Source organism: Budorcas taxicolor, chromosome 4 (genome assembly GCF_023091745.1).
Source record: "Budorcas taxicolor isolate Tak-1 chromosome 4, Takin1.1, whole genome shotgun sequence".
Taxonomy (NCBI): Eukaryota; Metazoa; Chordata; class Mammalia; order Artiodactyla; family Bovidae; genus Budorcas; species Budorcas taxicolor.
Genome location: NC_068913.1, coordinates 57,490,622 through 57,505,391, shown reverse-complemented (window position 1 = coordinate 57,505,391; position 14,770 = coordinate 57,490,622). Strand labels below are relative to the sequence as shown.

General features: G+C 35.9%; 1 protein-coding gene across 1 annotated transcript in view; it reads right to left on the bottom strand.

Moving 5' to 3' along the window:
• BMT2 (base methyltransferase of 25S rRNA 2 homolog) overlaps positions 1-14,770 on the bottom strand; it is a 77,678-nt gene that overhangs the window by 32,044 nt on the left and 30,864 nt on the right. The window contains exon 3 of the mRNA XM_052639131.1: positions 13,088-13,258. Within this exon, the coding sequence (XP_052495091.1) occupies positions 13,088-13,258 (171 nt within the window). The remainder of the gene's footprint in view (positions 1-13,087; positions 13,259-14,770) is intronic.

Sequence of the window (14,770 nt, the reverse complement as noted above, 5' to 3'; positions counted from 1 at the left end):
GATTCCAGCTCTGTCTATGGCAGATCCATGGGTAGGTAGTTTCCATGGGCAGGCAGTTTCCATGGGCCAAGTGAAGCAAGGAAATGGATGAGAATCAGGGAAAAGCCATGCCCTCCAGTGACCCAGCAGCCTGTGGCTACAATAGCTATTGCCTGGTGAAACAGAAGTGGTCAGGCAGGAGTGGGCTGAAACTCAAGAAGGCAGTTGTTTATTGATTACAGAGTTTCAGCTCCTATTTTATCTCTTTTAAACAGCAGCTTCCCCATAAGCTTCAAAGAAGGTTTAGAAAGTCAAAGACACTAACCCTCTTTTTCACCATAAATCCTGTCTAGGCCTAAGTACTAGATCTCAGAATAATTTTATATTTCCTTTGTTTCACTTAACAGCAGTCTTCTAATTTACCGATACTTTTGTTTCCCCCTCTTAAATATGCTTTCAAACAATATTACAGCTATACTTTCTCAAAAGAATGAGAGTGTAAGCAAAGCAGGGAAACTTAAATAACACGAGATGAAGGTATTTAAAAACTGGGATTCATGTTTTCCCCTGCACATGCCATTATCAGTTACACCACTCATTGCACTATTGTCTTCATGAAAATAACTGAAAAATTAAAATAATACTTTGATAACGAGCTTAGTTATCAGTCTTAGTACAATGGGGACAAAGATAAAATTCACTAAACCTGCTTAAAGCTGTGAATTTTCAACCTCCCAGTTTCATACTTACTGGGCATGCAAACAACAGAAAAGCTAAAATTAAACTGTGTACTCAATTTTATAATTATTAAAGAACATGTAAAACATACTGGAAATATATTATCACCAATGCTGATTAAAACATGAGGTATAATAATCTTATTTTTTAAGGGAATGGGAATGAAAGATCTCTTACAATTTTCCAACTTTCTCATATGAATCCACTTGATTCTTTTGAAAAGGAATTACCTGCCCACAAAGAGTTTCTAAGTGTCTACAGGTCCAATGCCATTGAGCACACTGAGAGTCTAAGTGAAATTAAATCTGTCCCACCTCTTTTCCCTTGCTCCTGTGTATATTTTGATGTACCAAAACTTCGAAAAAAAAATTAACACTCCTCCTTGGACAAATCATAAAACAGGGTATACTGATTCTGAAAAGCATAATATCTGTTTTTCTTATACTCAGCAAAAAAGAACTGAATTTAAATTAAAATGCAAATAAGCCAACTACTTTGGTGACTTAATACTGTTAATATTTAAAAATAAGACATGAAAAACAATGGCTTTGCTCTGGGACCACCCTATACTTTTAAACTACCAAGTAAACCACCAAGAGTAATAAATACAGAAATATGAAGTTGAAGAAGTAAGCTAAGCCACCTACTACATTTACATACATTTACCCCCCTTGGTATTATGCTATATTTTTTAAAACCTCACTTTTCCATGTATCTAGCATAGAGTTAGAAATACAGAAGCATTTAGTAAATATTACTTTTTTGAATGACTGAAAATATACCTGCTTAAGTGTTCTGGTTGCTGGGGCTACTTTAGACTTCACCCTACTGGTCACTAGTTTTGCCTTTCAAATACAGACTTTCAGACTGTGTGTAACAAAATAAAAATTACAGTGCAAATTGAAGGTTAAACATTCCACCAGTTAAAATAAAATTTGTCTCAACTGACTTTCCCTCTTGGTAACTGGCTATGATGCTTCTAAATAAGACAATGAAGAATCCAACTATGTTCAATATACTTTATCATGAAATGTACTTTATCTGAAATCTCTGAAAATCACTATTATATGTTTAACAGTTAAAATATGCAGAGTAGTATCCTTAACCATGACTTACCACAGCAATATTTTGACACTATCAAAATGCTATGACAAAGAATGAGTTACACTTAGCAAAATGCAAGTGATTTAAAAATGGCAAAGAAAACTAAGTACCATCACCCTCCAACACTCCATATAAAATTATTAAATGAAAAAAAATTAGTAAATGTTTTCTAAGATTCAATACCAAAAGAGCAAGTTATTCTAGTTAACTAGAAAAGATGGCATTAACTAACGAAAAATCCATTCTCTGAGTGTCATGAGTGATTTTAAAAATTTTGGACCAGAAAGACTTATCTATAAAAGGAGGGGGGATGAGAACAAAGCTTTCAAGTAAAGCATTTCTTCTGGAGAAGTACTATAGAGGGGATTTTTATTAAGAAAGTGATTTTCCTGGAGATAAGAAGGGGGTGATGATTTAAAACTGCAGCAAAAACAACACAATTTATTCTTCAACCCACTCAATTCTATATATATACATATGCCTTCTGTTCTTTAACTTTAGCCAATTGCCAGCATCTCTCCATTCTCTAATTTAGTTAATGCTATTGTATTAGCATTAAAAATAAATTCAGTTAAATTCTACTTAGGTGATTCAAGATAATAAAAAAAATTTATAGACTTAACAAATACAATATAATACATGTGTTGTAGTCATTTGGGGAAACTCCTGAACTTCCCAAAAGACATTATCCTATCTTAACCTTTTCACTTGCTACCATGGTTCTCTTAAGAACATCTTCTCAATCTGTGTCCAATTAATGATTATCTTTAATTGGATAATCCATACCGAACTATTATGTTCATTATAGTTTCCTTTTCATTCCTATTATACATAAGCACTACCTAAAGTTCCATAACTGAGGTTTCGCTCTTCCTTTCTCTCCTTCTACTATACAGTTTTTCTCCAGACTGATTCAGGTGATATTCTGTATATCCAGATGATATTATGTATTTCCAACAATCAAAATAATCCCAGATGCAGATTATATTTCTATATCTATTTTCTGTTTTTTAAAATATTTTCTTTGCCTGAGACTCACATTTTCAATAATATGCAAGATAATAAATATATCCTGTTGAATTCATTTATTTAACTTAACAAGTATCTATTGAGGACCTTGTATGTGTTTTCACTATGCTAGGAGCTGAGCTGCAAGGCAGATGTAGACCTTACCTTCACAGGGTTTACAAAGTGTGGTCTAAGAGGAAAGATAAACCATAAACAGAATAAGAAAAATATAATGCATTGGAGCAGGGGTGTTCAAACTTTTTGGTCTCAGAATTCCTTTCCACTCTTGCGTTACTAAAGATCTCAAAGAACTTCTGTTCATACAGATTATATCAACTTATACTTACTGTATAAAAACAAGCTGAGAAAAAAATTTTTTATTTAAAAAACAGCAAAAATAAAAATCATAATAGGTTAACATACATAATATTTTTGAAAAAAAAAATCTACTTTCCAACATAAAAATGTTAATGAGAAAAGTGACATTGTTTAACATTTTTTGTTGTTGTTGCAAATCTGGCTAAATAGATAATAGCTAATCATGCCATGATGGTTTAGTTTGCCTTTTGTGTACTTCCCATTTCATCATATGACATAATAGATAATTACTCAAGAGTTACACTGAATACAATTTATAATTTTTATTGTCTCATCACCAACAATCTTAAATTGAAACTGGCCTTTTTTTAAAAAAAAATTGTGGGTTCATGATGAAGAATACAATGACTATTAATATAACTTGGTTTCACTGCCTAGATGCTAGTAATTTTATCTACCACTGCTTCTAAACTATCAGTACAAATAGCAACATTGTAAAAAAGGCAAATACTATTTTAATATTAACATGAAATACTTCAAACTCACAGACCTCCCCAAAAGGGCTTCAGAGACTTCTAGAGATCCATGGATAATATTTTGAGATCTGCTGTTAGTTAGAGAAGTATGTAGCTTTGTTGATGATACCGAACCTAGGAGTAAAGGAAGTTCTTCCTCAGAGTGTTGAGAGTCTATTGTAATTGCCCTGGTGGGAGAAGAGGACACAGAGGGGCAGACAGACTGAAATGATATTGATAACTTGGAAACTATAACAGGACTTGGTGATACTAGATGTGCAAAGTGAGATAGGAAAGGAGTCAAGAATAAATCTTTAAGTTTCGAGCTTTGGCATACAGACGCATTTAATGAAAAAGGGAACGTTGGAAGAGGAACAAATTTGGGTGATTCAGTAGTAAAGGGGAAAATATTAGCTTGCTCATGATACAAAGGTATCTCACAGGCTTTGTCAACAATAGGTAAATAACTCCATTGAAGTAACTCATTGATACAGAGAACTGTTAAACTTGCATTGTGCTGTGCTTAGTTGCTCAGTCATGTACAACTCTTTCTGACCCCATGGACTGCAGCCCACCAGCTCCTCTGTCCATGCAGATTCTCCAGGCAAGAATACCAGAGTGGTTTGCCCTGCCCTCCTCCAGGGGATTTTCCCCACCCAGGAATTGAACCAGGGTCTCCTGCATTGCAGGCAGAATCTTTACCAGCTGAGCTACCAGGGAAGCCTTGAGATAGCGAAGGAGTAAAGAAAAAAAATCTTTAAGTTTCTAGCTTAGGCATACAAACACATTTAATGAACCAGGGAATACTGGAAGAGGAACAAATTTGGGTGATTCAGTAGAAAAGGGGAGAATATTAGCTTGCTCATGATATAAAGGTATCTCACAGGCAATAACACAACCAGAGAAGTTTAGCAGGCAGCTAGATATGTGAAGATCAGATCAGAGCTCTGATTTGGAAATACAGATTTGGTATCATCATCATATACATGGTAACCAAAATCATGGAAGTAAATTAAGTGCCAAAGGATGATATGAAAATGAAGAGTAGAGAACACAGGAACCACATGTAAAAGGGAAAAAAGGGGATGCGCTGCTATTAGGTTGGTGAAAAAGTAATTGTGCTTTTGGATGAAAAAGTAATTGTGCTTTTGGACTGTGAATTTTAGATCATTATAACTAGGCTCAAACACATCATTATTAATCAAAAGAGGAACAATTATAGTAAACTAATTTTTGCCAGTGAGAAATAAGTTTATTCCTACAACATAAAAATCTGTCCTCTGGGATTCAATGAACTCTTGGAAAGTATTCTGCTTGTTCTGGAAGCATGTTCCCTGCAAAAAGTTGTCGAGATGGTTGAAGAAGTGGTAGTCAGCTGACGAGAGGTCAGGTGAATATGGAGGATGAGGCAAACTTCATAGCCCGATTTGTTCAACTTTTGAAGCACTGGCTGTTGTGAGGCGGTTGGGCATGGTCATGGAGAAGAATGGGGCCCTTTTTGTTGACCAAAGTTGGCTGCAAGCTTTGCAGTTTTTGGTGTATCTCATTGATTTGCTGAACACACTTCTCAGATGTAATTGTTTCACTGGGATTCAGAAAGCTGTAGTGAGTCACATGGGCAGGAGACCACTACAAGTGACCCTGATTTTTTTTTGGTACAAGTTTAGCTTTGGGAAGGGATACGGAGCATCTTCTTGGTCTGATGACTGAGCTGGTTGTTGCCGGTTATTGTATAAAATCCGCTTTTAATTGCATGTCACAATCCAATCATTGTTGCTGCACAGAATAAGAGAAGATGACAGTTCAAAATGACAACTTTTTTGATTTGCAGTCAGCTCATGAGGCACCCACTTATCAAGCTTTTTCACATTTCCAATTTGCTTCAAATGAGGAATGACTGTAGAAAGGTTGACGCTGAGTTCTTTGGCAACTTCTCATGTAGTTGTAAGATCAGCTTTGATGATCCTCTCAATTGGTTGCTGTCAATTTCCAGTAGATGACCACTTCGCTTCTCATCTTCAAGGCTGTCATCTCCTTTGCAAAACTTCTTGAACCACCACTGCACTGTACGTCTGTTCGTTAGCAGTTCCTGGGCCAAATGTGCTGTTGATGTTGCAAGTTGTCTCCACTGCTTTACAACCCATTTTGAACTCTAGTAAGAAAATCACTGGAATTTGCTTTTTGTCTAACATCATTTCCCTAGTCTAAAATAAATATAAAATAAACAGCAAGTAATAAGTCATTAGCAAAAAAACATAAAGTGAGAAATGTGAATTAAAATGACGTATAAAATAACCACATTTATTTAAGAATGTATTCCAGTATCACACAGCAAAGTTCAACAATGCAAAACCACAATTACTTTTACACCAATCTAATATTAAGAATGGACAAGAAATGGACTGATAAAAGGACATGTCCTTATATAGTACATGTATTAAGATGAAGAGTTTTTTTTTAAAAGATAAAGAGAAGAAATGGAAGAGGTTGATTGTTAATAACCACTAATTTATCATTAAGAATTATACAACAGGTAATATGACATGCCTCTGTCAACCCTCGGAGAAGGCAATGGCACCCCACTCCAGTACTCTTGCTTGGAAAATCCCATGGATGGAGAAGCCTGGTAGGCTGCAGTCCATGGGGTCGCTGAGGGTCAGACACGACTGAGCGACTTCACTTTGACTGTTCACTTTCGTGCACTGGAGAAGGAAATGGCAACTCACTCCAGTGTTCTTGCCTGGAGAATCCCAGGGACGGGGGAGCCTGGTGGGCTGCCGTCTATCGGGTTGCACAGAGTCGGACACGACTGAAGTGACTTAGCAGCTGCCAACCCTATAAAGGGAATAACATTCACTGATATTTTAGGATGAGTTTTACTAGGCTTTAAGTAACTCATTCGGAGAAGGCAATGGCAACCCACTCCAGTAATCTTGCCTGGAAAATCCCATGGATGGAGGAGCCTGGAAGGCTGCAGTCCATGGGATCGCTGAGGGTCGGACACGACTGAGCAACTTCCCTTTCACTTTTCACTTTCATGCCCTGGAGAAGGACATGGCCACACACTCCAGTGTTCTTGCCTGGAGAATCCCTGGGACGGGAGAGCCTGGTGGGCTGCCATCTATGGGGTTGCAGAGTTGGACAGGACTGAAGTGACTTAGCAGCAGCAGCGGCAGCAGTAACTCATTAGAAAATGGTAAATTGTTAGTTAAAACACCAAAGACCCTATTTTCTAAATTACTTTTCTGTAATTCTACATAAGTCTAACTAGCTTTATATTTTTATTAGATCAAATTCAATTCAATTCTAATTACTAAGATAATAAACTGTTTTAGATAGTAAATCTTTAATTTACTATCTATTGAGGGCATAATATACAGAACTATAATAAAAATCTTATAAACTGAGGTGAACAGAATTTGGGGGGAATGCTTTATATCTTACCAAGGAAGCATATTTAGTTTAAGAAGCCCTCCAAAAAGAATTTTTGGTCATCATTTTTATATATACAGTCATATCCATTTCATCTAAGTTATCAAATTTGTGGGCATAGTTATTTATAATATTCCTGTATTATCCTTTTACCATCCATGGTATCAGTAGTGATTGCTTTCTTTCATTTCTAATATTAGTAATTTGTCTTTTTTTCTTGGTTAGTTTGACCAGAGGTTTATTAGTTTTAATGCCCTTCAAAGAACCAGCTTTTGGTTCCACTGATTTTCTCTGTGGTTTCCCTGTTTTCTTTCAGATTTCATTAATCTCTGTTCTAATTTTCATTATTTCTTTTCTTCTTACTTTAGATCTAATTTGGGTTTGTTTTCCTAGTTTCCTAAGGTAGAAGCTTATATTACTGATTTTACATCTTTCTTCTTTTCTAATATATACATTCAATGTTAAAAATTTCCCTCTAAGCCTGCTTTCACTAGAGCTCTTCAATTGTGATAAGATGCATTTTCATTTAGTCCAAAGTATCAATATTTAAAAATTTCTACTGTGACTTTTTATTTGACACATATGCTAATTAGATAGTCTACAAATATTTTGGGCCTTTTGAGCTCTCATTGTTATTGATTTATAGTTTAATTCTGTTGTGGTTTGAGACAATACCTTCTATAGAATACCTTCTAACTCAAATCTTTCTAAATTTGTTAAGGTGTGTTTTACAACCCAGAATATGGTTTATTTGGTAAATGTTTTGAAAAAAAAATCAAACTTTTTAAAAGGCATCAAAGTACTTATTTCATATCATTTACAAGTATATATGTACAAGATGAAGCAGGGTTGGGACAGAGCTATCTTACTATTAGAAAGAATGGCAGTAACTGGGGCTTGGGATAAAATTCAAAAAGTAACATCTTAATTCTGAACTATAGATGCTATTTAAAAAGTGACTCTAGCAACAATAAATTTTTGGTCTTCATAAAATGTAAGTGAAAAAAGACCAAAGGTATTTTTGCTATGTGAGAATGTATCTGAACCCAGAAATCAAAATGACTTTATTTTGGGTTAAGACGGGGGAAAAAGATAATCTTTGCTATCTACATTTGCAAGTAGCACAGTGATAAAGAATCCACCTACTAATGCAGGTGGATTCAGGTTCAATCCCTGGGTGGGGAAAATCACTTGGAGGAGGAGATCCCAACCCATTCCAGTATTCTTGCCTGGAAAATTCCATGGACAGAGAAGCCTGGCTATAATCCATGGGGTCACAAAGAATCAGACACGACTGAGCAGCTTGCTATGCAAAATCACAAGTCAAACAGATTCAGATAGCAATAAGCACATATAATCCTATAATAATATCTATAAATAAACATCTGACCTTTGACTAGTTCATCTACCTCTCTGAAAGTGTTATGTATAAGAGAGCAGAAATTCTCTTTGGGAAAACTGAGTATTATTTTGTATTGAGGATCACTTTATATTTAGATGCATATAGTGGTAGATTATTTATGATAAAATTTAATGCAGAATGACTGTTTCAATAGCATAGGAAGAGCAGTTGACATAAAAATTTTTATACTATATGGTCTCTATTGTGTAAGAAATGAGGCCTATTAAAAGGACTGGAAAGAAATATACCTAAATGTAACCAGAATTGAGTAATAATTTTTCCACATTTTCATACTGTTATCTTATTTAATTTGTAGTCAGAAAAATAATTAATACAACCTGAGAAGTACTGTAATAGAGCTATAAAAAGTTTGCTTTTGGTACCAGAGTATCAATTCTTTTGAGACGTTCAAGTTAAATTCTGAAAGGGAAGATATTTCAAATATATCCTAATGTAATATAGCAATAGTTGATCAGAAAAAGGATACACTGCACTTGCAACTGCCAGTGAGACCAAGCATATACCACTAGGGAAATTTAAATAGTTCCACAATACTAGAATACAGGCTGCAGTAAGAGTAAGAGGAATAGGAAGAATAAATATACTTGAACATACTGGGGCCAGATGCTGTAGGAAATAGTTTCTAGAATGAAGAAAATCTAAACCTAGCCATCTTAGGCTAAGATGTTTCAATGCTTAACTTCAATATTAAACAATCAATAGTTAAACAATGACATTAATAGTTAAACAATGATGTATAAACAATCATATTTCTTTTAAATACTTAAAACTACTCTTTTTCCTTTAAAAGTAAACCAGAGACTGAAATTTGACTATAGCAAAGGGAGAAGCTGGCAAATACACTCTTCAAGAAACAACTATCACAAAGAACACAATCATGAAAAACAACCATTTGAGGGCTCAAACATACACAAACATGTTGCTAAATGTTAATTCATGAAAATTAGCTGAACCTGGTTAACAACAGTGGGGATTTGTGGTGCCTTTGCCTTAAGCCACTCTCATTACCTTCACCCTTTGCTCAGTTGGTATGGAAATTATTTGAGGATAGGGCTGGCTGTGAAAAAAAGCAACTTCACTTCTGGAAAGGGTTAAAGGGATTTTGAGTAAAGAGTGAAAAACACACACAGAATTAAGTAACAAACTTGGTAAGGAACAAACAGGGAATGTAAGCAGCTATGCTAGCTTCAGGTTGCAGTTTTGGTTGGCCTGAACTGTAGACTGGAAGGCTGGTTAGAAATTTAGAAATTCCACAAAGATTCCAGAAATGAGAGACACACAGAAGGGCTACAGAAACTCTTCACATAGCCTTGGCTGGTTGGGAGGCTAAATGAACATGTACGTGTAAGGGAGACCCATGAGGGCCTGACGGAGAGCAAAAGGTGAGGCAGACTTGAAAACTGCCTTAATTTTAAATGTACTCTCCCAAATCAACACACATCCACTGGCAAAGGCTGGAGGCCTCACAGGTTTAGAGAGGTGTTTGAGCACAACTTCTGACTTATCATTGACCCCTAATCTGTCTAGACCAGCCTAAAAAATTAAAAATAGTAATGTACAAACTACCAGGGAAACAGATCCCACAAACGAAGTGCAGGCAGACTTCTAAAAAAAACATCAGTACCCATCTTCCTTGCGGGAAAAATCCAAACAGGAGTTCCTATAACAAATGATCAAAAATATATTGGACACTTTTCAACAAAAAGTGATGAGACATGCAGGAAAAATAGGAAAGTGTAATCCAAATTCTAGAATAACAGCAGTAAATAGAAAGATTCTGAGTGAGCCCAAATGCTGCATTTAGCCAAGACCTCAAATCAGCTATTATAGAAATGCTCAAAAAATTCAAAGAAACCATGTTTAAAGAATTAAAGGAAAATATGACAATGATGTAACAAACAGGGTTATCTCAACAATGAAACAGAGCCTGTAATAAAGAACCATATAAAAATGCTAAGATTCATATTTTCCATATGTACCTGGTTTTTTGGTATTTGTGTAACTATATAATTTCTTTCTCTCTTTTTTTGGTCACATCATGTGGAATGTGGGATCTTAGTTCCCCAAGCAGGGATTGAACCCATGTTCCTTGTGCTGGAAGTGCAAAGACTTAACCACTGGACCACGAGTGAAGTCCCTATAATTTCTTACACTGGTCAATATTTTTTTTTTTAAATACTTAAGAACGAATACTCGAGGTATAAGCTGTTTAGCAACTCATTATGCTTTGTAAGCTTTGTAGTAACCTTTGAATAAAGGTAAAGATCTATTCCTACAGAATTAATCAAACATGTGTTAATTTTTTAGTGAAATTGTTTATATCTAACTGGGATTTTCTGGTGGCTCAGATGGTAAAGAATCCACCTGCAGTGTGGGAGACCTGGGTCCAATCCCTGAGTTGAGAAGATCCCCTGGAGGAGGGCATGGCAATCCCCTCCAGTATTCTTGTCTGGAGAATCCCCATGGACAGAGGAGCCTGGTGGGCAACAGTCCACGGGATCACAAAGAATCAGACACGACTGAGTGACTAAGCAAAAAAAAAAAAAAAAATTACCCAACTAGATATTTCAACATGGTATAAAATCAAAATAACCAAAGGAAATGTTATTAAATCACAGGTGTGTAACTGTTTAAAGAATCTAATTTAATTTCCATGGTTTAGCCTTCAGTGTCTGTCAGGAATGTTTCTAGAATTATTCTAAGGGAGTAATAAAATATTACTTGATTCCACAAACTTATTCTGATACTACAATATATAAATAATTTAAATACTATTAGTAATTAATTACATTGAACACACAGTGAAATACTATTTAGTCATAAAAAAGGGGGAGATCTTGCCATTTTCAGAATACAGATGGACCTTGGTCATTACACTAAGTGAAGTCAGACATGAAAAGACAAATACTATATGATCTTCTATGGAGAAGCAAAGAAAATCAAACTGATAGGAACAGAAATCAGATTTGTGATTGTCAGAGCTAAGGATCTGAAGGTAGGAGATTGGGTGAAAGGTATTTCTAATTAAGTTCTGGAGATACAATGTCCAGCATGGTGACTATGGTTAACAGTACTATATTGAATATTTGATAACTGGTGTTAATAAAAGTTCTCATAAGGAAAAAAGGGTAATTAGGTGAGGTGAGGTATGGTTAACTCACTGTGGTAATCTTTTTACATTATATACATATTAAATCATTTTGTTCTATGTCTTAAACAATGTTCTATGCCGACTGGTGGTGGTAGTTTAGTTGCTAAGTCATGTCTGACTCTTGCGACATCATGGACTGTAGCCTACCAGGCTCCTCTGTCTGTGGGATTTCCCAGGCGAAAATACTGGAGTTGGTTGCTTTTTCCTTTTCCAGGGAATCTCCCAGACCCAGAGCTTAAATCCACATTTCTCCTGCATTGCAGGTGGACTCTCTACCATTGAGCCACCAGGGAAGCCCCTATATGTCGATTATATCTCAATAAAACTGGGAAAATACTCATGTATTTATTAAATAAAATTTGTGCCTATATGCATATGTATTACTAGCAGGCAGGTTTTTATATTGACAATAAAATAATGGCAATTAATTCTATTAATAATCTATGTGTTAGTCACTCAATCATGTCCAACTCTTTGCAACTCCATGGACTGTGGCCTGCCAGGCTCTCCTGTCCATGGACTTCTCCAGGCAAGAATACTGGAGTGGGTAGACATTCCCTTCTCTAGGGCATCTTCCCAACCCAGGAATCGAACCTGGGTCTCCTGCATTGCAGGCAGATTTTTTACCAGCTGAACCACCACAGAAGCCCGATCGTCGTCATCATCATCATCATCAGTTCAGTTCAGTTGCTCAGTCGTGTCCGACTCTTTGCAACCCCATGAATCGCAGCACGCCAGCCCTCCCTGTCCATCACCAACTCCTGGAGTTCACTCAGACTCACGTCCATCGAGTCAGCGATGCCATCCAGCCATCTCATCCTCTGTCGTCCCCTTCTCCTCCTGCCCCCAATCCCTCCCAGCATCAGAGTCTTTTCCAATGAGTCAACTCTTCGCATAAGGTGGCCAAAGTACTGGAGTTTCAGCTTTAGCATCATTCCTCCCAAAGAAGTCCCAGGGCTGATCTCCTTGCAGTCCAAGGGACTCTCAAGAGTCTTCTCCAACACCACAGTTCAAAAGCATCAATTCTTCGGTGCTCAGCCTTCTTCACAGTCCAACTCTCACATTCATACATGACTACTGGATAAGTCATCATCATCATCTTCTATCAATTCTTTATTTGTGATTTCTTTGTTAGTGGACAGCCACTTTAAATTTAATTGGATTTTGCTGTTTTCATATTTTGTATTACCATAAATATAATTATTATAACATTTAATGAATGATTCTTTCTCAGTTTTAGTAAGACCAATCTATGCTATGGAACTATTAGTTTCCCAGATGTCCCTTAAAGGTTTATGCTACTTTCCTATGTAATAGTATTACCAATTTACATTTCTCAAACTAACACTACCAGAGAAGCAAACTGCCCACTACCTGTTGTAAACCATTATTTTACATTATTAACACAGATATACTTACTCAGTTATAAATTCAGGGTTTGTAAAGCTGAGGTTGGTTAAATGACCTTCAAGTTTAGAAGATTCATGTGTATTTAAGGCTGGGGTGGTCTTAGTGCCGAGTATAGCTCTTTTCTCATCTTTTTCAAGTGCTTTTCTCTTCCCACCATTTTGGAAATATTCTCTGCACACACTACAATGCAAAATAAAGTTATATTTTAAACAATAGGTATGGATATAAAATAAAAATGGACAAATATTACCCTTTATTAATAAAAATGGGAAATTTTCAAATTATAGTTTCATATTTTTAAAATGTCACATAGAGGTTAAGTTTGAGTACCTGTAGCACTTTCAAATTTTTAAAATTACCATACAACAAAGCATGATCATAGATTATGTTTAATAAATTAGAAGTGTTTTTTCAGAAGCACAATACCTATATGTTTTGCTGAACTTTATTCTTAGCTAAAACATAGTTCCTCCAGAAGAGCTTAGATAACTCTGCTATTCAGTGACACATTCAAAAAGAACAGTAGTCACAGTTAATTTTGAGCCAGCTCTGCTGGTAGCACAGCTGTTTTTCAGATCCCTCCTAGTTTATAAAGACAAAGGCACAAAATCAGGTTGCCAACATAGAAAGAAGAGCATAAAAATCTAGTTCAGGTAAAAATAGTATCATATTATAAAGGTATACATTCAGAAAGAACAAAGGTTTGAATATAATAGTGATTTTTATAATACCTGGAAATTATTCCTACCCATCAAGAGACCATTACTGTTTGTCCCAATTTTTATAATATAAATGAATATTAAAATGCAGATTTTTCAAGATATATTGGAAAATATAAGCCCATATCAGGTTGTTATCTAGAATCAGACACTAATGACTGGTATTAACATTAAATATTAAATGATTTTCTTCATACCTAATACGATTTTGGAGAAGGAAATCGCAACCCACTCCAGTATTCTTGCTTGGAGAATCCCATGAACAGAGGAGTGTGGCGGGCTACTATCCGAGGGGTTATAAAGAGTTGGACACGACTGAGTGACTAATACACAATACAATTTTAGGATGAATATAGTAGGGTACCATGCCTGGGTATGTAACAAGGCAATTAATATGAACCACAGAATCAACTCAAGATATTCACTAGCTATTAAAGACAAGAAACTTAAAGGAAAAAAGACTGCTGTGATTTACCTCTGGCCCTTGAGCTTATTATATGACAGGAGACACACAATTAAACAATTAACTGATATATTTATCAAAGTTTAAAGTGAACGTGAATGGAAGGTAAACAAATCTTTCTTTACAGAGTCTTAAAGGTGGGCTTCCCTGGTGGCTCAGAGGTTAAAGTGTCTGCCTGCAATGTGGGAGACCTGGGTTCGATCCCTGGGTCAGGAAGATCCCCTGGGGAGGCAAATGGCAACCCACTCCAGTATTCTTGCCTGGGGAATCCCATGGACAGAGGAGCCTGATAGGCTATAGTCCATGGGGTTGCAAAGAGTCGGACATGACTGAGCGACTTCATTTCACTTCACTTCAAACCATTATTATTCCATATAGCTCATTCTCTGAACAAAGATGGACTATTTTTCTCCACAGACACTGCCTGGTACAGTTCCATAAACACATAGCTAGAGAAGAAATGAAAAAGTACTTTAAAACTAATTTTTGCAAGTACAACTATGGTGTCTA